This window comes from Suricata suricatta, chromosome 12 (assembly GCF_006229205.1).
Source record: "Suricata suricatta isolate VVHF042 chromosome 12, meerkat_22Aug2017_6uvM2_HiC, whole genome shotgun sequence".
NCBI classification, from domain to species: Eukaryota; Metazoa; Chordata; class Mammalia; order Carnivora; family Herpestidae; genus Suricata; species Suricata suricatta.
In genome coordinates, this window is record NC_043711.1 from 86198318 (window position 1) to 86225901 (window position 27584).

The 27584-nt window shown below is 44.1% G+C and overlaps 2 protein-coding genes across 6 annotated transcripts in view; both read left to right on the plus strand.

The window, feature by feature from the left end:
• Nucleotides 1-18246, plus strand: part of RALGAPB (Ral GTPase activating protein non-catalytic beta subunit) — an 88808-nt gene extending 70562 nt beyond the window's left edge. For all 3 annotated transcript variants that reach the window (XM_029919306.1, XM_029919307.1, XM_029919308.1), the window contains 7 exons: nucleotides 723-888; nucleotides 4161-4283; nucleotides 5833-5969; nucleotides 9877-9985; nucleotides 10795-10873; nucleotides 13581-13729; nucleotides 14203-18246. In XM_029919306.1, the coding sequence (XP_029775166.1) occupies nucleotides 723-888; nucleotides 4161-4283; nucleotides 5833-5969; nucleotides 9877-9985; nucleotides 10795-10873; nucleotides 13581-13729; nucleotides 14203-14396 (957 nt within the window). In that variant the 3' untranslated portion in view covers nucleotides 14397-18246. The remainder of the gene's footprint in view (nucleotides 1-722; nucleotides 889-4160; nucleotides 4284-5832; nucleotides 5970-9876; nucleotides 9986-10794; nucleotides 10874-13580; nucleotides 13730-14202) is intronic.
• Nucleotides 18247-20767: 2521 nt separating this feature from the next.
• On the plus strand, nucleotides 20768-25147 carry ADIG (adipogenin). Of its 3 annotated transcripts, none has more exons than XR_003901407.1 (3): nucleotides 20768-21171; nucleotides 21759-21834; nucleotides 22193-22343. XR_003901407.1 is itself a non-coding variant. In XM_029918774.1 (2 exons), the coding sequence occupies exons 1-2, from the start codon at nucleotides 21045-21047 to the stop codon at nucleotides 24945-24947; spliced, it is 375 nt and encodes a 124-aa protein (XP_029774634.1). In that variant the 5' UTR covers nucleotides 20768-21044; the 3' UTR covers nucleotides 24948-25147. The 3 variants fall into 3 exon arrangements, 1 of the variants encoding a protein (XP_029774634.1); XR_003901408.1 differs by lacking the exon at nucleotides 20768-21171 and adding an exon at nucleotides 21535-21646; XM_029918774.1 differs by lacking the exons at nucleotides 21759-21834; nucleotides 22193-22343 and adding an exon at nucleotides 24700-25147.
• Nucleotides 25148-27584: the final 2437 nt, after the last annotated feature.

Here is a 27584-nt window from a genome sequence, read left to right on the forward strand (position 1 = left end):
ATTTTTAATAAATACGTACTTTTTATATTGTTTGTCATGGTTTGTAATAAAATAATCATATATCATGTAATGTAGCTCACTAACCAGACAGTAAACTCTGTGAAGACAGGGGCACTTTTTATTTACTGTTAGCACTTTTTACTTACTTTTAGTAAATGTATCTGGGTCAGTAATTGTTTAACTGGAGAGGAAGCTAAGGGCTTTACTTGCATTATCTCAGTCTTCACAGCCAGCATTATCTCTACTTTACAGCTGAAGAAACTGAAACAGTGGGGTTAAGGGACTTTCCCAAGGCCCAGCCAGAATTTAAGCAGAAATCTCTAACTGGAAACATCATCTTTTTAAAAAATTTTTTAATGTTTATTTATTTTTGAGAGACAGAGAGTACAAGCTGGAGAGGAGCAGAGAGAGACACACACACACACATAGAATCCAAAGCAGGCTCCAGGCTCTGAGCTGTCAGCACAGAGCCTGATGTGGTGCTAGATCCCATGAACCACGAGATCATGACCTGAACTAAGTCGGACACTTAACTGACTGAGCCACCCAGGTACCCCTAGGAGCATCATTTTTAACTCTAGTGATGTATTCCCAAGTTTATTCCAAGCTTAGATTTGATTTTCAGACTTCAAAACACTTAAAAACTAACCGATTTTTATGGAGGTTTGTGTGCTCTTTTGTTTTCTTCATTATAGCTGATGATTGATTGGTATATATTTCAGATTTTAAAGAATGTGGAATCTTCCAGAAATGTTCAGCCACATTTCCTAGAATTTTTGCTCTCCCTTGGCTGGTCAGTAGACGTGGGCAAACACCCTGGTTGGACTGGGCATGTTTCCACCAGTTGGTCTATTAACAGTTGTGATGATGGTGAAGGACCTGAACAAGGTAAAACCCATAATGGTCATTTGATTTTTCTTGTTTGGTTATTCTTGATCTCTCCCCCTTCACTAGAAATTTGTAATCTTACTGTAAAAAGGAAAGAAACCAGAGGTACATTAAGGAAAAGTTTGCTTCCCTTAATTCAGGTCCTCATAAGAGGTCACTGAACAGTAGTTTGTATATTCTTTCAGACATCTGTGTATATGGGAGAAAATTATAGAGTCAGTTAACATGAAAATAATGACTTAGATATCACAAAGCTAATAAGTTCTTTATAATGTGAGTAAACATTCTGTAACAGTATTTTGATAAATTTAGATTATCTATAGCAATACAGTTTGCTAACAAGTATATTTTGTCTTAATGGTTTTCTGTTAACAAGTATGTTTTATAGACTTTGTGGCTATCATTAAAAGTTACGTTCTTGGGATATTATATAAAAATCTTTGTAGGAAACAGCTGGCTATCTGAGAGATTCACGCCAACCAATAGCTACAAATCCTCCTGAGAAAGTATAATCAGGAGAATAAGTACCAGAGCAGGAATAAATTTAAACTTAAGACCTTTGTACTTCCTGACTAATTTTCTTTTTTTCTGAGAGCTTCCAAAGTAACTAGAAAGTTCATATGATCTCTTTGAAGTGGGTGATAGCCTGTGTTCAGAGTTTTTCTGTCAACAAGATTGTACTCTCTAAAGGTTTCCCTTTAAATACCATTGTGACTTGTGACCTGTTATTTTTTTCTAATTTCAGTCAAGGTTGAATCGAGATATTTGGGGATATACTCTACTTCTAGTTTCCACATATTCTTTTTTTCATTAATATTTATTCATTTTTGAGAGGGAGAAACAGAACATGAGTCAGGGAGGGGCAGAGAGAGAGGGAGACACAGAATCCGGAGCAGGCTCCAGGCTCTGAGCCGTCATCACAGAACCCAAGTCAAGGCTTGAACTCACGAACTGTGAGATCGTAACCTGAACCAATACCAGACACTTAACAGACTGAGCCACTCAGGTGCCCCTCCACATATTCTTTAATATATGCTTAAATATATTTATAAACTAAATTACCATAAGTAGAATTCATAAAGGATATGCACATTTTTCAGTTTGATAAATGTATCATTGGGTGCTTTATGGTTGTAGTAATCGAAAACCTGATCCAAACTGGCTTAGATCTTAAAGGTCATTTATTGTCTCGTGTAAATGAAAATTCCAGGAATTCGTGTATATTTTTGTTGTCATTTGGTCAGCACACTTGTTCTCATTCTCTGCAGTTTTCCTTTAGCTCTGCTGTCCATAAATATATATGCTTTGTCTTTAGCCTGGCTTCTCTCTAGTGCCAAAAGGCAGTTCCAGGCTTTATGTTCACATCCAAACCCTAGCCCAAAGAGGAGAGATTAGCTGGGTCTCAGACCCTCTCTCCTCTCCAAGCCCTGAGATGCACAGTGGTTTGGCCGCTCTGAACCGGATGCTGTGGCAAGAGAGATGTAATGATCCTTACAGAAAGATACAGGGTCGCGCTGGAATGAAGGGTTAGTCCCACGCACAGTTTGCATCTGCTACAAAGGAAGGGAGGGTGGGGTGGGTGTTGGCGCAGTAACCAAAATGTCTGCTACAGTAGATGCAAAGTGCCTTCCCAGCTCTAAGCCAGGAGTTGGCAAATTACAGTGCATGCCTGTTTTTATAAATTAAGTTTTATTGGAACTCAGCCACACTTGTTTATGTAATGTTTATGACTGCTTTCATGCTACAGTGTTTTCATACTTGAGTAGTTTTGGCAGAGACCATATGGCTTACAAAGCCTTATTTACTGTCTGATCCTTTACATAAAAAAGTTTGCTAACCTCTGGTCTAAACTTCTATTTACCGCATCCTCACCAACATTAGGTATCTCCCAATCTGTTAGATGAGAAATTCTGTTTTTAATTATGATTGAGTTTAGCATTTTTTTCATATTTTTATTTCTTTTTCTGAGAGCGACATGTTTATTGCCTCTTCCCAGTTTTTTGTCAGGTTGTTGGTCTTTTATATGTTACTGGTAGGACATTGTGTTCATTTTCTTTTTAATGTTTATTTATTTTAGGAGGGACAGAGAGAGAGAGAGAGAGAGAGAGAGAGAGAGAGAATCAGAATCCCAAGCTGGCTCTATCCTGTCAGAGCAGAGCCCGAAATAGGGCTTAATCCCATGAGCTGTGAGATCATGACCTGAGCCAAAATCAAGAGTTAGACACTGAGCGGCACCTGGGTGGCTCAGTTGGTTAAATGTTCAACTTTGGTTCAGGTCATGATCTCATGGCTCATGAGTTTCAGCCCCAAGTTTGGCTCTGGGCTGACAGCCCAGAGCCTGGAGCCTGCTTAGGATTCTGTGTCTCCCTCTCTCTCTGCCCCTCCCCTGCTTACGTTCTGTCTCTCTCTCTCTCTCAAAAATTATAAATAAACACTCAAAAAAGAAAAAGGAAAAAGAGTTGGACACTTAACTGACAGAGCCACCCAGGTGCCCCCATTGTGTTAATTTTAATTGAGCATGACACTAGCTCTCAGGAATGTTACTTTTGTTAATTCATTCTTTCTGGCTTAACTTCCCGTACATTTTATATTCTGTCACTGACCATTGGGGAAGGTAGAGCAGAAGCAGAGCTGAGGAGCAGTAGAGAGAGACCAGGGACAGAAATGCCTCGAAAGCAAGAGTGTACAAGACACAGACACCTTCCCTAACTCCTTTCAGAGGTTTGTGGCGGTCTTCTTTCCTTGGATTATTACTTCTTCCCACAAGACTGTTTTCATAATCTGCTCCATACAGATGAGTTCAAGTCTGCTAATCAGAAGTGGCCTAAGTTAGAGTAGTTTTAGAAACCTTGAAATTAAGGTTTTATCACTTAAAGTTAGTGTAAAGACATTTAATGAATATTTATAGTTTATTCTTCCTATACACTGATTGGTTCTTTCTGGAAACATGCCTTCTATTGATTACCAGTTTATTTGACCATTTAAAATTTCATGATGGGGTACCTGGGTGGCTCAGTCAGTTAAGCATCTGACTTCAGCTCAGGTCATGGTCTCATGGTTTGTGAGTTCGAGCCCCGCATGGGACACTGTGCTAACAGCTCAGAGCCTGGAGCCTGCTTTGGATTCTGTGTCTTTCTCTCTCTCTTCCTCTCTCCTGTTCACACTCTGTCTCTCTCAAAAATAAATAAATGTAAAAATAAAATTTCATGAAGCAGGATAAAACTGATTTTCCCCACTTTTTGGAGCAGTAATGTAGTGTTTCTTATTCCTAGATGAAGTGATTTCCTCTGAAGATGTTGGCGCTAGCATTTTCAATGGACAGAAGAAGGTGCTGTATTATGCCGATGCCCTTACGGAAATAGCTTTTGTAGTTCCTTCTCCTGTGGAGTCCTTAAGTAAGAACATTTTTTATTTGTGCTGTTTTAAAATCTATTTTTGTATTCACTGGTTCGTGCAGTATTTTTGCATTGGGGGAGATTCTAAAGTCATCTAAGACATTGTTCATCTTCTAAGGCATGATAGCTTTTAGAGTATGCACAAGTATAAGATGTTAGCTTCTCTTAACTTTCTTAAGGACACTTGTTAAAGACAGGCAGATTGGTCTTCTCATAATAATCTTAAATAGAGAAGGAGACCAACTTCAACCCATTTTTTGTCCTTCTTTAATTAATATGTAGAAAGCTTGTTTTCCAATTTCTTTCTTTCTTTCTCTAATTACGAACGAGTCCCCACCTACTTGCCTATTTCCATGTGACAGCCTTATATGGAATGCCAGAGAATGCTACAGTTGGAGGGCTCTCGAGATAGCATTTGGCTGATCTGACACCAAGCAGGAGAAACTCCACAGCTTAGAAAAGGTGGTGATTAAGCCTGTTCTTCTTAAGGATTGGGGGTGATTATTACTTCTCAGTCTGAACCCATAGTCTTATCTTGCCTAGAACCTTTGCTTCTTATAAATTAAGCCCTCTTATTTGTGCCTGACCAGGCAATAGGTGGAGAACTTCACCTTCTTCATCTGTAAGATGGGCTGCTACACATCATACTTTCATGGTCTCATCTCTAGGCTAAAGACTTTGCTTGTGCCCTGTTCTGGCAGCCTTCTGACCTTTGTACTTGGACCCTTGATTTCCACCCCCTAGCCCCCATCTTATATTCTGGGGCCAGTTGTGTCCCTGGCAAGAGGGGCCTTCCATGGTCTAGGTCAGTGTCCTAGCAGCTGTTTGCCTTCATGTCAAGGCTCTCATCTACCACCCTGATTTCAGATGCCAGGCCCCATCTGTCCTGTGTGGGTTGAGCCCTCCCTGGTGGTGTCTCTAGCCCAGCCTGTTTACACTGATGCAGCTTGACCCTTGTCTTTGCACTTTAGTTGCCACAGTTGGGTCTTCTTCACTTATATCATGAAATAGCCCATGCGCCACCTGTGCCCCTGCTCCAACTCAGCCTCCTCGTGTTTCTGGAGACTTGTCTTCGTTTTTGTTTTTTCTAACTCTGTGTGCTTGACTCCAATCAGATCATGTCTTACCCACAGAGACCAGGTCCTCTGTAGCTTTGGAATGCCCCAGTGCTACTTGGTACCATGCTACATGATTGACTGTATCATCCAGATAATTCAGAGAATAATAGATGGCTTATATTCTATGTCTGAACAGTCAAAATATTTTCTAGTCTTACCTCAGTTATCCTGTATTGCAGGAACTGGCAAACTGTGGCACATAGACCAAAATCAGAACGCTAAGTACAGTTTTTACATTTTTAAAGTGTTCTAAGTAAAGTACAATGAAGAATATATAACCCCTCACAGAAGAAGTTTACCAACCTTTTGTCTAGAAGCAGTGACTTCTCTTAAGTGACTTAAGTTAGACTATTAATGTAATGAGTTTAAATGCTTCTCCAAAGAAGTAGATATAATTGACTTTTTTTTTTTTTTTTTTTTTAACCCCATAGCCGATTCATTGGAAAGTAACATCTCGGACCAAGATAGTGATTCAAATATGGATCTCATGCCTGGGATCCTAAAACAGCCATCCCTAACGCTTGAGCTTTTCCCTAATCACACCGACAATCTTAATTCCTCACAGCGGGTAAGTCATTTTGTTTAGGGCTCGAAAAATTTGTCATGAAATGCGGGTAATTCTAGAATCATGCCTGAAAATCTGTTAACTGTAACCCAGAGAGCAATGACAGCAGGACTGATTCATTAGTGTCTCAATTTTTTAAAATCAAATTCTCACAATTTTCTTTTTTTCAGTTTGCAACAAATAGGCCATTCTAAGACTGCCTCTGTTTTCTGTGATTTGGCCATTCTGGTGCCATGCTTGGTTCTCTCACCCGTTCCCTCTCAGCCTACGTTTTTATTGGGTCCCTGAAATATCCATTAAAGGTACAATAGTGACTGTATGTTCCACGTCGTTCATCATGCAGCATTCTACTTGAACAGGTCTGCTGTGTATGACTGGGAGCATTTTGGAGATGGGCTCAGTGTATGACTAGATGCCCTGATGAGGCGCCTCGCCGCCACCACAAGGGAGCGCTCTACTTTTATCCTTTCTTTCTTACCATATCAGGAGATGTCATGTCTTTATTTTTGTTTTCTCCTCATGTCACCTCTTCATCCTTACTGGAAAGTGGACAAGTAAGGGATAGCAAGAGTATTGGATCATTTCATAAATGTAGGAAGATTGATTTATAACAAATAATAAGAAAGACAAAAGAAGTATAAACTTGATTGAACCATTCTTTGATTTGACAGGATTTTAATTTGGCTCCTTCCTAGTCAGAGTTCTGTTTAACATAAATACGGTTGACTCTTGAACAACACAGGTTTGAACTGTATGGGTCCACTTAGATGTGGATTTTTTTCCAGTAAATACAGTGCAGTACTGTAAATGTACTTTCTCTACGTTGATTATTTTATTTTATTTTATTTTTTATTTTTTATTTTTTATTTTAGAGCATGAGCTGGAGAGAGGGATGGAAGTAGGAAGGGAGGAAGAGAGAGAGATAGACTCTTAAGCAGGCTTCATGCTCAGTGCAGAGTCCAAAACAGGGCTTGATCCCATAATCCTGGCATCATAACCTGAGGTGAAATTAAGAGTTGGATCTTTAGTTGACTGAGCCACCCAGGTGCCCCTTCTTTTTGTTTAGCTTTACAGTGCATAATACATCTAAAATGTAAAGTCTGTGTTTATCTACTATTATTGGTAAGATTTCTGGTCAACAGGAGGCTATTAGTAGTTAAATTTTTGGAGAACCAAAGTTACACTTGGATTTTTAACTGCATGGGGGGATCAGCACCCCAACCCCTGCATGGTTCAAGGGTCAACTTATTATAGAGAGAGAATACATGTGTTCTTGTATTCTCTCTCTATATATACAAGAATACATATATATAGAGAGAGAAAGAGAGAGAGAGAATACAAGAGAAGTAGTCACCTTTAAAATTGATTTAGGAAAAATAGTTAAGTTGTATAAGACTCTGAAGTAGACTGATTTTGAAAATCAGGAGTTGCTGTATTTAAAAGGTTTCATAGAATAGTTTGTAGATGAACATGTCTGTGTCAGGTGGTAATGTAGGATTTCAGTCAGATCTGATATTCAGTAATTGGCAGCCCTTGTACTTATTTTCTGAATGCCCACATAGTTATCCCTTAAAATCCAAAATCTGTAACGCACCATGTTTTTATTATTTATACTTTCCAGACTACTGCTAACCTTAAAAATAGAACTTGTTAAAAAAAAAAAAAAACTTATTTTTACCATGGGACGCCTGGGTGGTTCAGTCAGTTGAGCGTCCAACTCTCAGTTTGGCTTAGGTCATGATCCCAGATCATGGGGATTGAGCCCCATGCTGGGCTCCGTGCTGAACATGGAGACTGCTTACAATCTTCTCTCTCCCTCTGCCCCTCTCCCCCACTTGTGGTTTCTCTCTCTAAAATTAAAAAAAAAAAAAAAAAAAAAGAACTTATTTTACCCACAAACATGGGTTTACTTGGAAACAGAGAATTACAATTCGGGACATGCAACCTATGTTAAAACTATAGGCAAGTCCAGCAAACAAAGGAGAGGAACATCATTTTATGGAGGGGGAGGATGTTGGGAGGGGTCATTTTGAGTGAAAGTCCGTTGGAGAAAAGCAAGAGTTTGGGATGAGAATGACCAAGGTTTTTCATTGGCTGAGTTGCAGGAGTAGTCAGTTTCTTGGCAGAAGATTCCATGTACATCTTTTCCAGGTGGGGCCTATAATTGATGATTTTTTCCTGTTGATGATTCTTCTGTTGGAGATCTGTAATTGACAGTTCTAACTATAATTGCTTTTGGGTACAGCTCCCTTTTCTCGCCTCCCTACTCTGCTTGACTGAGGTTTCCCTTAATTAATTTTCACACTGCTAATGAAAAAAAGAAAAATCATGCTATCTCAGTAGATGCAGTAAAAGCAGTTGCCATGAAATTTAACAATTATTCATGAGAAAAACTTTCAGCAAACTATAAACAGAAGAGACTTCTCTCAACCTGAGACAGAGTGCTGCTGGAAGGAAGCCTGTAGCTAACCTTACACTGTACACTATTTGACTGCTTTCACCCCAAATGGAGGACAAAGCAAGGGTGTCTGCTCTCACCGCTTCTGTTTAACACAGAGTCCTATACAGGGAAATATGACAAGAAAAAGAAATAAAATACAAAGGATTGGAAATGAAAAATAATACTGTTGGTATTTGCAGATGACATATTCGTATATATAGAAACCCTGAGAAATCTTTTTTAAAAATGTAGATCTGCTGAGTGAGTTTATTGAGGTTATAGGAAAAGAGGTCACTGTGTTAGGCAGATGACCCCCAGAGACTCTTGCCCCTGTATGATGTCCTCCCTTTGTGTGGGGTAGAACCTGTGAATATGAGAAGATATCCTATGATTATGTTACATAAAATAGGAAAAGGGACTTTGTAGATACAGTTGTTAAGGTTGCTTACAGTTGATCAAAAGATTATCCAGGTAGGCCTGACCTAATCACAGGAGCCCTTTAAATCTAGGGCTGGAAATCAGAGATTCAAAGTTGGTGAGGAGGCATGCTAAGAAAGTAGCCTCTGAGTGGGACAGGTGTCTGCCACCAGTTTGGGAACGATCTCTTAGCCACAGTCATTTCCTGTGAATGCCAGGACAGAAATAAAAATGGAAACAAGCTAGGGGGATTTCCATGGTCTCTGGTCATCTGCTAAAGACAGGTATATTTCTGTGCTAACAAAGCAGTTTTATTTTTAAAATTCAACTTAAATGTAAAATTCTCCCTTCTGTACACATAGCTTTGTTTGGGGCTTTGGAATAAACTCACCCCTGCTGCATGCCCTCAAGGGTGGGGCTCAGAGTGCCAGTTTGCTGAAGGGGAACAACCACATAGTCCCACCAGCCTTTCAGAGAAGCTTAAAGCCTATCAGGTGGGCAGGGAAGCCAGAAGCGAGCTGTGCATGATAGCAAAGACATAAGCTACCTTTTTTCTCTTTTTCTGCTGACAGGAAAAAGGCCTTCTTTGGCCTAGATTGCAGTTCTGGCCTAGAAATGAGAACTAGAAGTAACTTGCTGGTGAATATTTTAGAGATCAGGATCCCCAAGCAAACCTGTGACGTCACTGTGGTGAGGAAAGCGTTCTGCTTGCTGGCCGTAGAGATAGGCTCAGATCCTTTGAAGCCCTCATTAAGACACTGCCCACAAATTTTACTTCTGTTGTTGTAAATTATAATTGCTCAGTTTTCCTTAACTTTTTTTCTTTGAGAATTTAAGACTTTCATTTCTTTGTTCTAGGTTGACACTTGATAAATAGAGGATCCAAAGAAGAGCATTTTTGCAACATATATGTCACTTTTTTCCCCAAAAAGATTTCTCATGACCTGCTATTTACCTTACTGGGTAGCTTGATGAATATGTGGTTGGGTAGTTTTATTAAGCCACTCTTTTTTTCCCCTTCCCCGTCTCCTTTTCTGCTTCTCTCTACCTCAGCTTAGTCCCAGTTCTAGAATGAAGAAGTTTCCTCAGGGTCGTCCTGTGCCTCCCCTTGGACCTGAGACCAGAGTTTCTGTAGTCTGGGTGGAGCGCTATGATGACATAGGTATGTGTAAGGACTTTGTCCATAAGCAAAATAATTGTAGAATGACAGTGACTTGCTGAGTGTCTGCGGAAGAGGCAGCACAGGTGTGGTGTGGTGGCCGAAGCCGGGGCCCGAGTTCTGCAAGCCTGGGCTGGCATCCTGGCTCTGTCCCTCACTCAGTTTCTTTAAGCCTTGGATTATCCATCTGTTAATGGAGAAGTTGATGGCATTTACTTCCTGCTTGTGACGATTTGGTGAGACTGTGGATATAAAACTTACAGCTATTTGTATATCACAGTTAATGGCCTATTTCCAGTTGGTCCCACTGCCTGTAGCTCCCAGCCATCCCAGGACCTCTGGAAAGAGGAAGGGGGACCACTTCCCTCACCACTGCCTGAACCCTGCTGTCTAGTTCTGGTGTAAAGATTAATTTGTCCTTAGGAATTCTGTGGATAAGTTCCTTATGATTTTTGTATAAGTAACTTAAGAGCATTAGAAATGTATCCTTAGCCTAGAATGTCATCTAGCTCAGGGCTTGTGGAAAAGTGTGATAGTTACTTTTCAACCAAGCCCTCAAAGACCACAGGTCATGGTCTATAAAAATTCCACTTTAGAAGAACTTAGCTAAAATATATCTTGGGTGTCTTAGGGGAGGGCTTTTTTTCTTTTTTCTTTTTCTTTTGGTAAGTAATAGGATTATGTATTTTAGGATAGCACAATCCATATATTTATTTCCCACTTGTATAAAGAGATTAAGAAGTTAGATTTCATGCTATTTATTTTAGAAATATGAGGGAGATATTAATTGTAATGTTGTTACTTTCTTCCAGAAAACTTTCCTCTTTCAGACCTGCTGACGGAGATCAGTACTGGTGTGGAAACTACTGCAAATAGTAGCACTTCTCTGAGGTACAGTCTTCATTTGCCTGAGGCTCATCAGCATGTCTTTAAGCTCAGAGAAACCTATTTGGTTACAGTGTATTGATTGTGATTTCATAAAGAAGACATAAAGAAGCAAAAGAGATGAAGGCAATAAGAAATCAACACAATTAGGGGGAAAAAATCAAAGAAGTTGGTGGATACATGCACAAGGTGATAAATTGCAGGCATTTAAAATCGGCATAATTCATTGCTAGTTTACATTAAACTGCAGCAAAGAGAAAAGTGAACAGCTGGAAGCAGCTAAGTATTAATGAAGCCAGTAACAACCGACTAGCAGTGTTAGACAGGAGGAGAATTGGGTAGATTGGTTGAAACATTCTGGATAGTAAACATTCTAATTAAATGAGCTATTTAATGGGAGAATATTTCTAAGTAAATGTAATACTAACTTTATTATAGCGGTAAGATTTCTATTTTAGCTGCTTGTGCACAAAAAGGATAAAAAGAAAATAAGATTCCAAGATTAGTAACTGTGTATTTGTGTAGGCTTTATTGTTTCAAGGCTTTTTGCTTGTTTGCGTTTGATTTAAACCAATACTTTAAAACAACCCCAGGAGGTGCAATTATCATCTTGGTTTTACAAATGGAATAAATTCCTCAGTGTCACGCGTCCAGTTAATAAAAGAGAAAGTGAGCTGAACCCAGACCTCTGACCCCAGATGCTAACCTTACCTGGTACGTCAGAGGGCTACCCTGGGTATCAAGCTGCCTGGTCTATTAACATTGCACCTAAGATGGATTTATCCTAACATGATTAGATTATTGTTACAGGATTGAAGCGAGTAAAGATGATTTAACATCATATTTTTAAATTTCCAGAAGAGGACATGTCAGTCTTAAAACTGGTGTTTTTTATGCTAAAGCATTCTAGAGCAAACTATAGATATTCTGACATTCTAAATATATCAGTCTACATTTCTAAAAAGTAAGAACATTTTTCAAATAAAAGATAACATCACAATACAAAAATTAGTAATAGTTCCTTAATTTTATCTAATAACCAGCTCATATTGAAATTTCTCCATTTCCTCTAAAATATTCTTTATAACTGGTTTGTTCAAACCAGAATCCACTCTAGGACCTTGTGTCTGATGTTAATATGCCTTCAGTCTCTTTTACTCCAGGACAGCCCTTTTTTTCTCCATGATGCTGACTTGCTGAAGAGATTAGAGTAGTTCATGAGGTGGACTTTCCTAGAACTAATTTGGAAGAGAACTTTTAAGTGTCTTGTATTGGTGGTATTATTACTGTTTTAATTTTTTTTTTTTTTTAGTATTTACTTTTGAAAGAAGGTGAGCAGGAGAGGAGCAGAGAGAGGGAGAGAGAAGGTCTGAAGCATTCTCTGTGCAGATAGCAGCAAGCCCAGTGGACTTGAGCTCACAAACCAAGAGATCATGACCTGAGCCGAAGTCGGATGCTCAACTAACTGAGCCACTCAGGCGCCCCTGTTTTAATCTTTTTAGGTCAAAAGTTCTACTATGATTAGACTGTAAAAATTGTATTTTGTTGGTAGACTGGCAAAATCAATAATTTGTCTTGCTGACAGAATTAACTATAGGATTGACTTTTATATAACATATTGAAAAGTGACTCAATGTTGCTTTGACCAGAATCACTTTATCTACTTAGAAAGAAAGCTCATTGTGTTGAAAACAAAGAATAGAAAAGCTAGCATATAGCAAGTATCACAGAGTAATAACACGAATACCTCTAGATGCACTGGCATAACCCCGAACATGATGTGCATCTCTGCCTTCTAAAGGTGAAATTGTGACATTAACCCCTGTTAACCTACTCTGAGGCTCTGAGGGCTCTGGCCTTGCCAAGATACAGCCTTTTATCACCTTTGCTAAGGAAGACGCTTGCAGCTGGCCAGACTGAGGGTCCTCCCACCCTCCTCCCCTCTCCCCTGAAAAAAAGATCGGAGATCCCCATAATGGGCCTAAACTGTATTCCCACTTCTGCTCTGAGATGCCAGCATTGACTGGAGGAGTTCTCTGCACTCTGGCCACCCCTGCTTTTGTTACCTACAGGAGGGAGGAACTAAGTGAAAGTCCCACAGCTGGTTGCTAGATTCCTAGCTCCCCACCAGAGATTTCTCTGCCTTTCCTTCCACCCTGTGTCTCTAGTGATTTTAAAACACATTTTTTTAGCCCTTTTATTTTTATTTACTTACTTACTTATTTATTTATTTATTTATTTTTGGTCAGTTTGAAAAGCCCAACCCCAGTAATGGGCATTTAGGGCTAAATGTAGTGGTGTGGGGGGCAGCAATATGGACTCCCAGAAGGAGGATCTGAGCAGACTGATACTTTGGCTGTTCTCAGACTGCATCAAACCTGGCATTGGGATGCCTGGGTGGCTCAGTTGGTTAAGCTTCTCTTGCTTGATTTCTACTCAGGTCATGATCTCATGGTTCGTGAAATCAAGCCACCACATCAGGCTCTGCACATGTGCGCAGAGACTGCTTGGATTCTCTCCCCCCCTCTCTCTGCCCCTCCCTGATCACATGCATGCTCGCTCTCTCTCGCTCTCTCTCTCTCTCTCTCTCAAACTATATAAATAAACAAAAAAAAAAAGCCTGGCATCAGGTTTCCTTAATATTCTATTCCACACGGGGCACTTCAACTTTTATGTGTCTGGGGTAAAAGGAGTTTTCTTTTCTTTTCTTAAGATCTACAACTCTTGAAAAAGAAGTTCCTGTCATCTTTATCCACCCTTTAAACACTGGATTATTCCGGATAAAAATTCAAGGAGCCACTGGAAAATTTAACATGGTCATCCCTCTTGTGGATGGGATGATTGTCAGCAGGCGAGCACTTGGTAAGGTCTTCAGATGTGGTTGAAGAGTTAAGGTTTTTCTCTTCTATTTATTTATTTAAACATTTTTTATGAACCAAGAAGTAGAAATAAGGAAATGGTGATATTACCTAATCGATCCCTTATGTAGAAAATGTTATGCTTCTTGTAGATAGGAAGTGTGTTTTGTCCTGTTTTAACTGTGCTTAATCTGCATAAGGACAAGTAAAACTACAATTCATAAACTTCCAGTACTGGAAAATACAGATAGCTGTTTTATAATGCAGGGCAGGAAATGGGTTGTCAAGCCAGATTTTTGCTTCTGTTTTCCCTTGTCACTATGTAGCTCTCCTAGCAGTTCTGTCTCTCCGGGAATGGGGAGTTTCACAAATGGAATGAAATAGGTTTGACTTTGCAGAGCGTAGTTCACTTGAGTACTGATAATTCACCCAGATGGCTGGTTATCCGTGCTGATTTTAATACCCTCTGTTTTCAAGGTTTTCTGGTGAGGCAGACTGTAATTAATATTTGTAGAAGAAAGAGACTGGAGAGTGACTCCTACAGTCCACCACATGTCCGCCGGAAACAGAAAATCACGGACATTGTCAACAAGTACCGGAACAAGCAGTTGGAGCCAGAGTTTTATACTTCGCTTTTCCAGGAGGTTGGACTCAAGAACTGCACTTCTTAGACACTCTCTGTCTAGGACTCTTGAACTCCAGTTTGGGGCTATGATATCAGAGCAAAACACTTTGATAGGTGATCACTGTAAAAAGAAAAACAAATCACTCCCCAAGAGCTTACTGCTTAATCACCAGAATAGAAGAAACACATTATAAACCCATTTGATAGAAGACTTCCGGCTTTCTAGTGAAATGGGCACCCAGACACAATCATATATTCCTGCTGGTAATGATGATACACATTTTAGCCATAAACTTTCTTTTAAAAGTGACAATTTTAGTTAAATATAAGCCTTTTGAGGAGAAGGGCTTTATGCATCTCAGTTAAACACGTGCATTGGTAGTGTCAAATTTGCCAATTAGAAGTTGAAGATAGTTTTATACTTCACTTTTTAGGAGGTTGTGTTCAGAATTAAAATGTCTCAGAATCTTCCAGGACATTTAAAGACTCAATGTTGATGATAGCATGGAGGAGAATGAAAGAAATCTCAGCTTTCTGCTCACTCGTAAGTCCATTTGTCGTCCAGCTGTCCCCACTGACAGAAACAAGCATAAGTGTGTTTTGTTTAGATAAGAAGCCTGACATTAAAAGATTTCATGTTTCCTCTCTGCATTTCACAGTTACCGTCCTCATTATTGTGCAGATCTGTCTGAAGGCCTCAGTCTGGACAGCCTAGGAGCAGATCTAAAATGGAGGCATGGCCTTGTCCTTAAATGGGGACACAGGTGGCATTTGTGGGGTTAAGAGTTCTAAGACAGCAGTGTTGCCTCCACTCTCTCCACTGTTGTGTGACTTGGGGACATAATGACAGGCTAAATGTTTGTGATTTTTTGGTAACTTCTTGGTTCAATTTTGAGAAATGTAAATTCATAACAAGGGTTGAGAATTATTTGGTTTCATCCATTGTCTCTTATTTCAGGACCAAGCAGGAAACTGCAGTAGTTTATGAAGGATTCTAATTTGGGGTTCAGGAAATAGCCTCTCAACGCTACTAATTCAGATCTCTCCCAGAGAGCTGCTGGATTTCATCATAATTGACAAGCATAAGTGACCACCCCACCCCACCCCGCCCCGGGTGGCTGCTGTTAGAAATGGCTGTTGTTGTCATATTTTCTGGACTTTTGCCAGCTGAAGGCACAACAAATCCCTACCCGGGGTTTTGGAAATACTTCTGTTACCTCGCTGCTACTTTTCTGCCAGGGATAAATGTTTTGAGGTGGCCAGACCCAGAACATCCAAGGATTCCTGTTACAGTGCTAGAGTGTACACTGCTCATTTCTCCTATTCTTATGTGCTTTCTTCTTTATTAAGATTATTTTATGTTAAGAAAATAAGTGACATTTATAGTCCAAAGAGGAGTGATCCTGGCTGTGTTAGGGGTGGTTTCCCACTTGAACTGTGGTGTCAGTAGACTCTACAGGTCAGGGCTGTGATGATGTGTTTGGTTTGATGTTTGGGGAGTTAATTAAATGGTGGGGGATAGTGGAGGGCCTAATTTCCTGTGATACTTTTGTTCTCAAAGTATGTATTGTGTCATCTGTGAGCAAGAAATGTGGGTATCATAGCAGCTCATGGTTTTAAGTTTGCTGTACCTTTTTCTTCATGTTTGTTTTAAGCTCAGGTAAAGGTTACCTCCTCCTTCTATGACTCCAGTTTCCATTCAGGGTATTATATTATTGAATAACTGATTTTCTTTTTAATCTGGGAAATAAATCAATGTTTCCAGATGGTAGCATGCAGGGGGTGGGGGGGGGTGGGGGTGTATGATAAAGGTGAGTTAACTCTACCCTAAAAATGTTTTATTTAACTCAGCAGGAATAGGTAAGGTTTAACAACTTCCATGGAAATTCCAGATTGGCATTTCAAGGGGAAAATGGGCCCTTATCCTAGTTGACATGAACAAAGAAGGCCTAAATTGTTATGCAACTTGTAACATTCCAGAACTTAAAGATAACTGATGTAGGTGTACTTCCTTAGTGTGATTCTTCAGATAAAACTCCTACCTTTAGCATAGTTTTACTGTCAGGAAAACATAAGGTGATGTATGTGTTGGGGGTAGGCAAGCCTGATCCTTTAGTTTGCTCTGCTTTCTGGCAACTCTTTATAATTCTGATGGCTTTGATAAATGAATAATTGTGTTGAATGCGATCTGTAGTCTGGAAGACTTTGTGATTGATCTCCCAGGGAAGGAGGGATAGTTTCAGAGCTGTGCAGCCCCCGAAGGCATGAAACCCCATTGTGTAGAGCACAAACAAAATATAGGGCACGTATACCTCGTGAGGTGCTCATTCCTGAAAAGGGAGTAAGAACCCTTGGAATCTTTCACTAGTATGGGTTTGAGTTCCTGGTGACAGAGTTCACCCAACTGCCTTTGTTAAAAAATCACTTTGAGTTCAGTAATGCCAGAGGAGCAGAACTAGTCCCGAGTCCTAACCTTCAGGAGTGCACTTGTTAAGTTGCCAGCATGGATTCATAGCCTTCGAAGGGAAGCCAGGACCACTTGGGCTGTGGGTTAAACAGTGCAGTTGCTGTATTGACAGGTATATGAGGGGTTGGGTGAGTGTGCCACTTGGTGACAAGGAAAGCATTACCCAAGGGACAGAGACAGGTAGCCACTCAGAGTCCTTTTTCCCATTTGGGAGATGGGGGCTTCCTCCTGTTTTCTGGTCGGGAGCACTGATGACAGGAGGCTTTGCCAGCTCCCGTTTCGTCCTGGGCTTCCTCCTAAGACCTCCTCCCGCCTCGCACTGGCCCTCTGCAAGCTGGGCTGCCCTGCCGTATACGCCCGTGCACACTGTCGTGCTCCATTTCCAGGTCCTCAGTTTCAGAACAGCCCCTTCTCCTCTGGACTTACTTAGAAAACAAAACAAAAACAAAAACCTACATCTTTGGCCAGTAATGTCAGTTGTCCATGGGTTGTGTGTATGAAGCCTTTATGAATGGTTACTTTCTACATACTCTGGGGAAGCATTTATCTGGCTCTGCAGAGTGATTTTGAGAGAGACGGAGTCTTCAAGAGTATTTATTTTTGTTGGAAGGTGGAACTTTACCCAGAGTGGGAATCAGCCTTGCTCAAAGCTAGATGGTAGATGTGACACTCCTGCTAACAGTGGTTCTCCATTCAGCATTTAAAAACCCATTCAGGTTATATCTTCCTAAAAAGAATTGATTTCTGTGTTTACATGAAACAGTAGGTTGAATTTAGATGGTCTGTTTTAAGGATTTCCATGATAGCCTCTTTTCCTGAGATGGAGAGATTGGAGGTAATCCACCCTCAAAATGTGGAATCTAACTGTGGGTTCTCAGTAGCTGAAGAAGCCATGTACTGTATAGTGTTTTTCTCAGAGTATCAACTCACATTCTTCAGATGCTTTTCTTTTTTTAATGGTGAGGGAAAAGGTGTAATTTGGGATTCCACAGTGCCTTGCATATAGTAGGCGCCCAATAAATATTTGTTGAAGCAAACCAAGTTTCCCAAGTCCTTGCCTCTTGCAGTGACCAAGAACATCTTTCTCCTCTGAAGGGCTTGGCAGTTGTGGCTAAAAAATAAGCAGTATCATTATTTGCTTGAAATCATATATACAATTTGTATGAATTTCGGTATGTTGCCAAGACATGATCTTTTTCTTATTGTATTTTCTGTAAATATTTCTGGCACTGAACTGTAAAGTAAAGGCGAAATGTAAATATGAAGGTGTCCCCAAGTCCCCTCGCCTCCTGTGTTTTCTCTGCATCAGTTAGGGAAGAAGGCCCAGAGGCTTGTTTGTATTTATGCCGATCCTTTGTTCAGAAGAAACCCATGGAATATTGAATGTAATACATTTAGTCAATTAAATTTTAAGGAGATTCTTATCTAATAATGTTCTGTGTGCTTTTGGTTACAGGCTGGAGTTTGACTCCAGAAACAATGGGTGTTTCTAATTTACTGTTTCCAGGGCGTGCGTGCTCTGCTTTGGCTGACCGTCATGATTTAGATCTGTGGTTTTTATTCTGGTTTTGTAGAGTTTCACGAAATAATTCAAAATAAGATTAATTCTTAAAAATGATTTTATTTGAATTATGCTTAACATACAGTCTTAGTTTCAGAGTATAACATAATTATTTGCTTTTTTTAACTGTTTATATTTATTATTGAGAGAGAGAGTGCGAATAGTGGAGGGTCAGAGAGAGAGGGAAACACAGAATTCAAAGACAGGCTCCCGGCTCTGAGCTAGCTGTCAGCAGAGCCCGACACGTGGCTTGAACCCACGAACCGTGAGATCATGACCTGAGTCGAAGTCGGACGCTCAACTGACTGAGCCACCCGGGCGTCGCGTAATTTATTATTTTTATACACTATGAATCGATCACCTTGATAGGGGTTGTTACTCTCTGTCACGGAACAGAGTTATCACAGGGCTTGTGCAATGGAAGCACTACCAACAGAAGCTCCCCATCCCGGGGCTGGTGTTTACCGAGGGCCTGGCTGGCTGTGTCTTAGGAACACGGGAGTGCTGGCCCTGCTCTCTGGCTGCTGAAAATCTGGGCTCTGCCAGGGCTAGCTGCCAGGAAAGGGAAGAGACACAGAGGGGGTTACCCTCCCGCCACCCACAGTCCCTGCGAGTAGGGTTGGTTATAGGGGTTCCATGCAGCCCGCTGAGCACCTTCCTGCCTAGATCCATGTGGGGTGGTTGTACCACTCGAGGAGCCAGTGACGAGAACGGTGTGGGTGCAGGCCTCCACCAAGAGCCGCCTTCCAGCCTGGCACTGACGTGATGGGCATCAATGTGCGACCCTCCGAACTGCTCCTGGAAGCCAGGGCTGGGAGCCCGCCTCCCCTGCAGTTGTGTGTCCATCCTTACTCTGCCGGCAGGACTCTGGCCGGTCCTTGGTGGTCAAGGAAGTGTGTCCTTGGGCTGATTTCACAGTGGTCCTATTTTGGGCTGTGTATTCCAGCCTTTCCCACCAGGGCCGCTCAGCCCTTTCTGACCCCAGCCCTTCAGGACCCAGTGCCAAGAGATTCCCCCCACCCCCACACCCCAACCTCGGCCCAGACCACTCCTGGTCTTGCCCTCTGGACTCTTGAGTGGCACAGCCTGCCAAGGTACTGTCTTTCTTAGACACACATTCTAATGCCATCTGCCCAGGCCTCCCCCTCTAGGGACTCCAGTCATCCCAACACTGGGCTAAAACTCTCTAAACCACTGGCTTCCAAGCTCTAGCTCTCCCCTCCCCTGCCCTGCCTGCATTGCCACCCATTCCCTGTTTTTCTGTGGCTGGCGCCACTTGCCTTTCTCCCGGAACTGGTGTCTTCCTCTTACGGGCGTCCTTCCGCCCCATATCTCCCCCAGGTCTACCACCCACATCTCGCATCTGCTCTCCCAGCCTGGAACTGGGTCTGCCTGGCTCTCCAGCCCATGCTCCATGAGTTGCGGGGATGCCAGAATCCGGGCTGCATCAGACTGGTTGCTCCTGAACACTCGCGTCCTGGGCCTCACCTGGAGTTTCCGACTCGGCGCAGCGGGAGAGCAGGGATTGGTGTCTCCCCCAGGCACCATTGTAGTGACTGGGGCGGCTCGTCCAGGACCCTCGTGGACAGGACAGTCCTTGTGCCTCCCTCCCCTCCACAGGCAGCAGCCATTCGCCTGTGAACTTCTCATCCATGTCAGGCTCCCCATCTGGCCGGAGTCTCCCTCCGGTGCAGGGATTTGGGGCCCTGAAGGTCCAGAGCCTCCTTCTGCCACAGGGCCTTGCACATGGCGGTATATGAACTATGTCATGAATGAGTGAGTGACAGAGGAGGTGGGAAGAGAGAAGAATGGCTTTTGAGTCTTCTCTCCATTTGGGACACAAAGGAGCAAGGCTGACGCCCTAGAAGCTCCTCACTGAAAACAAGGATTGGTGCAGAAGCTTCCAGATGAAATAGTCATTCACTGAGGACCTATCCTGCGTTAGACAGTTTTTAAATGGCAGCCCAGTGATGCAGGCTGGCCCAGCAGACGTTTGTTTAGCCAATGGTGTTTTAAATGCTTGATGCAACATTTTTAAATTGGGAGACTTCACAGAAAAATGCAGATTTGGGGGGCTCTTTTGGAAAAGGAGATGTGGCGATACTGGACCTGCCTTTCCCACCCAGCATTCACTGCCTGCAGCGGTGACAGTGCCTGCTTTAGATGCACTGTACTCCATCCAGTCTGCCGCAGCCCCCGCCTTTGCCGCCAGGTGCCGATGTGGGCCCCTGTCGCCAGAAAGACAGGACCTGGGATCCGGCTGGCTCCTGAGGGAGTCTGTGACCTCAAAATACATGCATACCCCCTGAGGGCGATGCTCATCCCATCATTTATTCCCACTTCTAGCAGCTCAGTGAGGTAAGAATTATTTCTGTCTTACAGGAGGACCCAAGGAGGTGTCCTCTGAACCCCTAGTGTCTTAGCAGGGATTCAAACCCGTGCCAGCCTGTTCTTTGCCAAACTGTCTCCACTGCCTCTGATCGCCACCCCCCAGTCCCAAAGCACTAGTCCAGAACAGCTCTCCCTTTGTCTGAAGGACACTGTGACTTCCTTGTTACGTCACTCACTCAGTCACAATTGGGCTGAGAGCAGAATGTGGCCCGGCCCACCAGGTCCCCAGGGCAGCCCTGCCAGCCCAGCAGGCCCGGCTTTGCCACACAGGCACCATGGAGTACCCGCTGGGGCTGCTGGTGGACGACCCCGCGTTTTCTTTCCTGGTGCTCTGGCTCTGCCTGCCCGTGGGCTTGCTGTTGGTCTTGCTGATCGTCTGGCTACGCTTCTTACTTAGCCTAGGTGAGCTGCTGGCGGGGCCCTAATCCTGGAGCCTGGCAGGGAGTCCTAAAGCAAGTGTGGAGACAGGGGACAGGGACAAGCAGTCACCTGTGGGGGAAAGGACTGTGTCCCCTCGGGGCCACTGATTGCACAGAAGATCTTGGTACAAATCCAAAATAGATGGCCCCTCTGGGCAGATGAAGTAGTAAAAGAGGCCCTCTCCTGTGAATATACCCAGGGCACAAGGTGGGGGGAGATTTCAGCCCCTCCCACTCTCTGAGCTGGGTGCTTTTGTGCAGTAAACAACTTACACAATGGGTTACGGCAGCCCTGGGCCTTTATCAGATGCCTGGAGACCACTCACACTGCTTTCTGCCCAGACCGTACCTCAGGGAGGGTCTGGGTTCTCTAGGACGCAAGCTCACTGGAGGCTGGCAATGCCCTGAGCTCAGCATGCCACCAAGAGGAGCAGGAGGCAGGGTGAAGCTGGCCATGAGTAAGTTGGGGGCCAGTGTCAGGGGTGACCCTCTGCTCCTCAGGTATCCTATCTCCCTGGGCACTGGAGCCTCTTCCTAGCAAACTTGTGACCTCCCCCACCTCCTCCTCAGCTCCGTGACCTTTGGCCAACTGGGTGGTGTGGGTGCTGACATGCTGCCAGCCGAGGCCAGACAGCGTTGAAACAAGGTACGCATTCCACCCCCAAACCCTCCTAATGCTCTCAGATGTGGGGTGCTGGTAGTGGCGTAATTATTGGGAGTTCCTGGCGAGAACGTCTAGAAAATGTTTAAATATGTACTCCTATCCCTAGGGTGGGCTGCAGCCCTCCCTGAGGGACAAAACTCAGGCATCGGTGGTGGCTGGTGGGAGTCTGAGCAGTTGTCTGTGTGGCTGTAAATGCTGTCTCTCCGGAGTCTAAGAAATGTGGGCTCAGATTTTGGCCTTGCCCCTTAAGAGTTAATAATAAATGATTGCCAATGTGTTTTCTACACTGTGCAAAGGCTTGTGTTAAACACTGATGTGCATAATTTCATTTAATCCTCAGAGTAACCCTGTGAAGTAATTCTTATCATACAGTTGAGGAAACAGGCTTGGGCAGAGAAGCAAGGTGCCCAGGTCACACACCTACGAAGTACTTACGAGTGCCACTTATCTGCAATCACATCCTGGCTCTGCCGCCTACCAGCTCTGTGACTTCGGGCAAGTCCTCTCTGGGCCTTGGGTTTCTCATTGACAGAACGGAGATAGTAAGAGTCCCTTCCATTTGCGGCTGTGGAGAGATGCGTGTCGAGGGTAGGGCATCCAGTACATGTACACACGTGGCGCATAGTAGATGCTCACAGGCTGAGAAACAATCCAGTCTGTGTTTGCTTTTTGTCAAGGTAGGAGGACATAGAGGCATGGCTTTGGATGGCTCCTCTGGAAACAAGGAGACACCTTACCTAAGGTCTAAGGCACTAATCTCCGGCAAGTCATTCTCCCTGAAGGCCCTGCTCTAACACCAGCCACAGCCTGCCCTGTCCTCAGACTTCCTCTGACATCTCACATGGCCCTTTGCAATAAGGCCTTTGGTAATTTGCAATGACAGAATGTGAGGTGAGCGGTCTTCCCTCAGGCTCCCAATCTTCTTGGAACTCTTAGTGTCACTGCGTCGGTTCTGTCCTTGTGCCAGGGTCTGGGCCTGCCAGGAACTGAAGGAGCTGGTTCTCGGGATACGCTGGCCTGTGCTTTTCTATTCTGCTGTGGATCTTTTTATTGGAATCCATTTGGCCTGGAATCCAGTGTGAAAAGCAGACAGGACTAGCCCCTCCCCGCCCCACCCCCATCCAGCCTGGCTCAGCAGGGCAGGGCCAGGGCCCAGAAGGCAGATGGCTTGAGCAGGCAATGTCATGTGGCCCATGAGGACATGCCTCCTCAAGTAGGGGAGCAAAGTGGGGAGAAGGGAATTGCCTGGCAGGATTGCCATTGAGGCAAGAAAAGTTGTGAGCGGCTGAGCCCTGGAGAAGCTGGCCAGTGGGGACAACACTAATCCTGGACCATGACATTGAGAGGATGAGGCCTCATGGTGCCCTTCAAGTGGGAGATGCTCTGTGGAGGACATTTCCTTTGTGACTGGAAAGGAATTTGCAGAAGGAAGAAGAGGAACCTCCAATGAGATGGATGTAAGGCTGAAACGTGCCTTTCAAGGGCCCTGCCCAACCTCGTGGTGGTCCTTGGAGTCAGGCATGAAGTTCAAAGCCACCTTTGAATTCCCTCACCTCCAACAAGTACTCCGGATGGTACTGTGGGGGGCCAGTGCCTGGAGGCTGACATGAATCCAGCACTACCACTTCCTGGCTATGAGCCTAGACATTTTACCTTTCCGAGCCTTCCTCATCTGTAAAATACAAATAATACTAGTCATCGCCTTCAGGAAGTTCTTCATGGGATTAAATGAGAAAAATGCAAGGCAAACATAGCCCATAGCATGTGCTTGTAAAACAATCACTCTGCAGTGAAGAACAGTTCCTTCAAACCGTCACACGGATTTTTAAATCATAACTGCCAACTTTGTTGAACACCTGATTTACACACGCATCTACTTCAGTTAACCTTATCATAGAAGAGGCTGTAATAGGCCCGTTTTACAGATGAGGAAATTGAGAATGCCTTTTCTGTCTCCTGCTGTTAGTCTGCAAGCTGAGGGCCCTCTCCAGCCTCCTTTACTTTTCTGCAAACAGTGAAGCATCTTACAAGTACAGTAAGAGAAAGAATATCCCCCATCTCCTCTCCTTTCTCTTTGACCTCGCCTTCTCAAGATAAGACATGTTCACAAACTCATGCACTTATTTAATAATGCATGTAGGTTTTCCAGAAAATTGGGGACAGGGCAGGATTGTTACTTGTTTAAATAAGAAATGGGAGGAGCTCCTACTGTATACATTTCTCTGAAACTTGCTCATCATGTATCATAGACCTGCAAGTTGCAGGCTACAGATCTCATGCAATTGTCTTAACACCTTCGACTTGCTATTGGATAGATGGGCCAGCTCTTTATGTGGTACAAGTGTGCTACACTTCAGTCAACCAGATCTCTCATGATGGACACACACACACACACACACACACACACACACAGTTTCCATGGTGTTTTATTGCTTGTGCATGCTTCACCACAAAACAGTGCTGCAGTGGAAATCTATGTATACACTCAGATATTTGTTAATAAACAGACTGGTGGACAAATGGATGGATGGGTCAGTGGTTGAGTTTGTGTCTTCTCAGTGGCTGCTCTTGGACCACACCCAATACAGGTAGGTCATTTGCTGTCCTCTAGGCCCTTCCTTATTAGGTAATACAGTCACCTTCTGAGTCATAGGACAACTTTTTTGGTCCCTGGTCACCTTCAAGGTTCTGAAGTCTTCCTGAGATCTCCAGGCTGTCCCATATGTCATGATTCTGCCTTGGCCCGTTTGTCTCAGTGATGCCCAGGCCTGGCAGGGGGCTCCTTTTGGGTCAGGGATAGGAGACAGGATGTAACCACCCAAGAGGCCTTGTCTTGTATCTCCCCAGATTCAGAGGGAAATGACTCGGATTTATGCTTTTACTGGGAGCCCTCGAGGCTTATGTTTTGCTGTGAGGGGACACTTAATAGCCAAGAGGAGGAGAAGCCCTGCGCTGAGCCTTTTCATGTTGTGCATGTGCTCAACAGTTTTGTGTTAAGGGCCAGCTTCATGGGTGATAACCTGTGTAGTTCCATGAAGTCCCATGAGCAGAAGAGCCTCATGCTTGGTTTAATGTTCTGCTGTTACTTGTCTTAAAATTCTTAATTTTTGAATGAGAGGCTTCACATGTTCATTTTTTATTGGGCCACAGATAATGTAGCCTGGCCTCTTTGTGTATAATTAGTGGGGTAAGAAAAGGAGATTTTTTTGGACTCTGCTCAAGAATCCTGTCCCATTTATATAGAGCCCACCTCATTGTGTATCTGTTCCTCTCTCACTCTTTCACTCCATTGTCCTCCCTAGACTCAACCTTCCGTGTTTTTCCAGCCTGGTTGTCCTGGAGTCAGCAGGGTGGTCAGTGGCCAAGGTGGATGGGAGAGACCCACCGGGAAGGGAAGACGACTGGCAAGGGAGGTGCTTCCCTGGGATCCCGACTCATCTCCTCCGCCTGTGGACACACAAAAGCCTCCAAAGGACCCAACTCTTCGCCCACTACAGCCGGCCTCCCAGCGTCCCCGGGGGAGGAGCCCCAGTCTGTGAAGATGGTATAAGCAGGCACAAAGGGAGGAGTTGGCCAACTGAATTCAGAGGCGGTCCTAGGACAGGGCTGGGCCAGAAGGTGTAGGTCCGTATTAAAGAAACAGGGAGGCTCCTGTGCTCAGGAGACCCTAACAAAGCTGCGGGGCCTGGACACATCCATTCATTTACCAAGCTGTGGGGCCTGGGCCTAACCCCTGGCTCTGACTTAAACTGCCCTTGATCACCTTTGGGACTCCCTGACTCTCTCATCTGGTCAAAGGACTGGGGGAATCTTGCTCTCAACTTCCTTTCTCCAATTTCAAACTCACTCCTTAATTAGCCTTTAGGCTGATTTTAATAACAAATACTCATTTTATAAATATCTACAGGATGTTTACCATATGCCTAGTTATGATAAAAATAGCTCACATTTCATAAGCACTTACTGTGTACTGTGCTTTTTCCAGGTGTTCATAACAGTTCATTAACTCTGACCACAATTTTAGGAGGCAGATGGGGAAAATGAGGCAAGAATAGCCAAGTAATTTGCTCACAGTCACGCTGGTGGAGTTGGGGTTTGAGCCTAGGCTCTGACCCCAGGGCCTGGTGGATTCAGTGTGCCAGTTCTTCTCCAGGTTGGAGTGTGGGGGAGATGGTGGGGAGGCACGGTGTTCTGTCATTTGAAGAAATCCCCTGACCTCACACCCTCACTGGCTGCCCAGGGGCAGCAGAGTGGGTGGTGGACAGGGACAGGCCCTCCAGGTGTCCCCTCCTCTGCCCCCGCACATCCCACCAGTCACAACAAGACTCTTAAACTACCCAGAGGAGAGAGAAAGGAGCCTGAATTATTAGCTCGTCTAGAGTTTGGTCTCCCCAGTTCTGCTTTTTCTGCCCTGTCAGAAGGATCCACCCAAAGTACAAATTGGAAGAAGCCCTTCCCCCCTGCTTAAAGCCCTCTATGGTTCCCTATTGTCCTAGGGCTAAAGTCTCAGTTCCTTGTGTGGTGTAGAGAGCTGCCCTTTGGGAGCTGAGCCCCACCAAATTTGCTGGACAAGGTTTCTGTTCTTACCAACAAGACTTCAGTAAACACTCTTGAACTCTTAAAGTGTGCTTCTATCTGGAGGACAAATTCCAGGGGGAGAAATTATTGAACTTAAGATCTATGCAGTCATATTTTGCTGCTTTTGCTGAGTTGCCCCCCACCATATGGTAACCCCGAGGGTGTACGTTAAAGTGCCTGTTTCCCCAAGGCCTTGACCCTACTGTACATGTAGGGCCAGTCACACACATTCTCTCTCTCTCATATATTCTCCCTCAACCTCTCACCCTCTCCCCACCTCCTTCCCATTCCTCTTCCTCCACACGTGCTTTCTTCTCGCTGATGAGGTTTTGGCAACCCATGTTTTCCTGGGAGCTTTCCTGACCTTGAATAAACACATTTGGTAACAAACATCCCCTATGGCTGAAGCTTTTCTCAGGCTCTGTCTGGCATTTTCTCCAACTGCTGCTCCGTGGAGACCCGCGCCCTGCTTAGTCGCCTCTGCCCCCTGTGCCGCAGGGGGTGCCGGGGTTCAGCTTCTGTGCTGACCCAGAGAAACCAGGCAAGCCATCAAGCCCCACCGTCCCGCCCCCCGCCACTCCAGAGGAACCAGAAGATCCTCCTGGGGGCCGTGCAGGCATTGAGGGACAGTGAACAGTGCCCAGTACTGCAGCAAGGACATCTGGTCACAGTCCTGGGGGCACCTGGAGCAGAAGGCAGGGGAGACAGCTCCTTGGGGCCCCTGGCAGGTAAGCAGCTCTTGATGGTAGCTGGTGGGGGCTGTGGGAAGATCCCCTCCCCGCTCCGGGTGGGAGGCTGAGACCCTCGGGCCTCTGGAGGTATGGAATGAGGCCCCCTTTTTAGTATTTTGTTCGAGAAGGCAGATTGTGTGTGTGTGTGTGTGTGTGTGTGTGTCTGGGGTAAACACACCTGTGATCCTCTAAAAATAGGGCACCCAGGAGACATCATTGCTCAGCCACAGCTGAGTGCCTGCTGCTGTGTGCCTGCCCCCGGGCTGAGTGCTTCCCGTGAGTTGTCCTCTTTGGTCCTCACAACAACCCTGTGGGTCATAATTCCATTTTCAGATAAGGAATCTGAGGGTCAGAGAGGTTAAGCCACATTCCCAAAGTCACACAGCCTGGAAGTGGCCCATTTTTCTGACTCTTAGATGTATT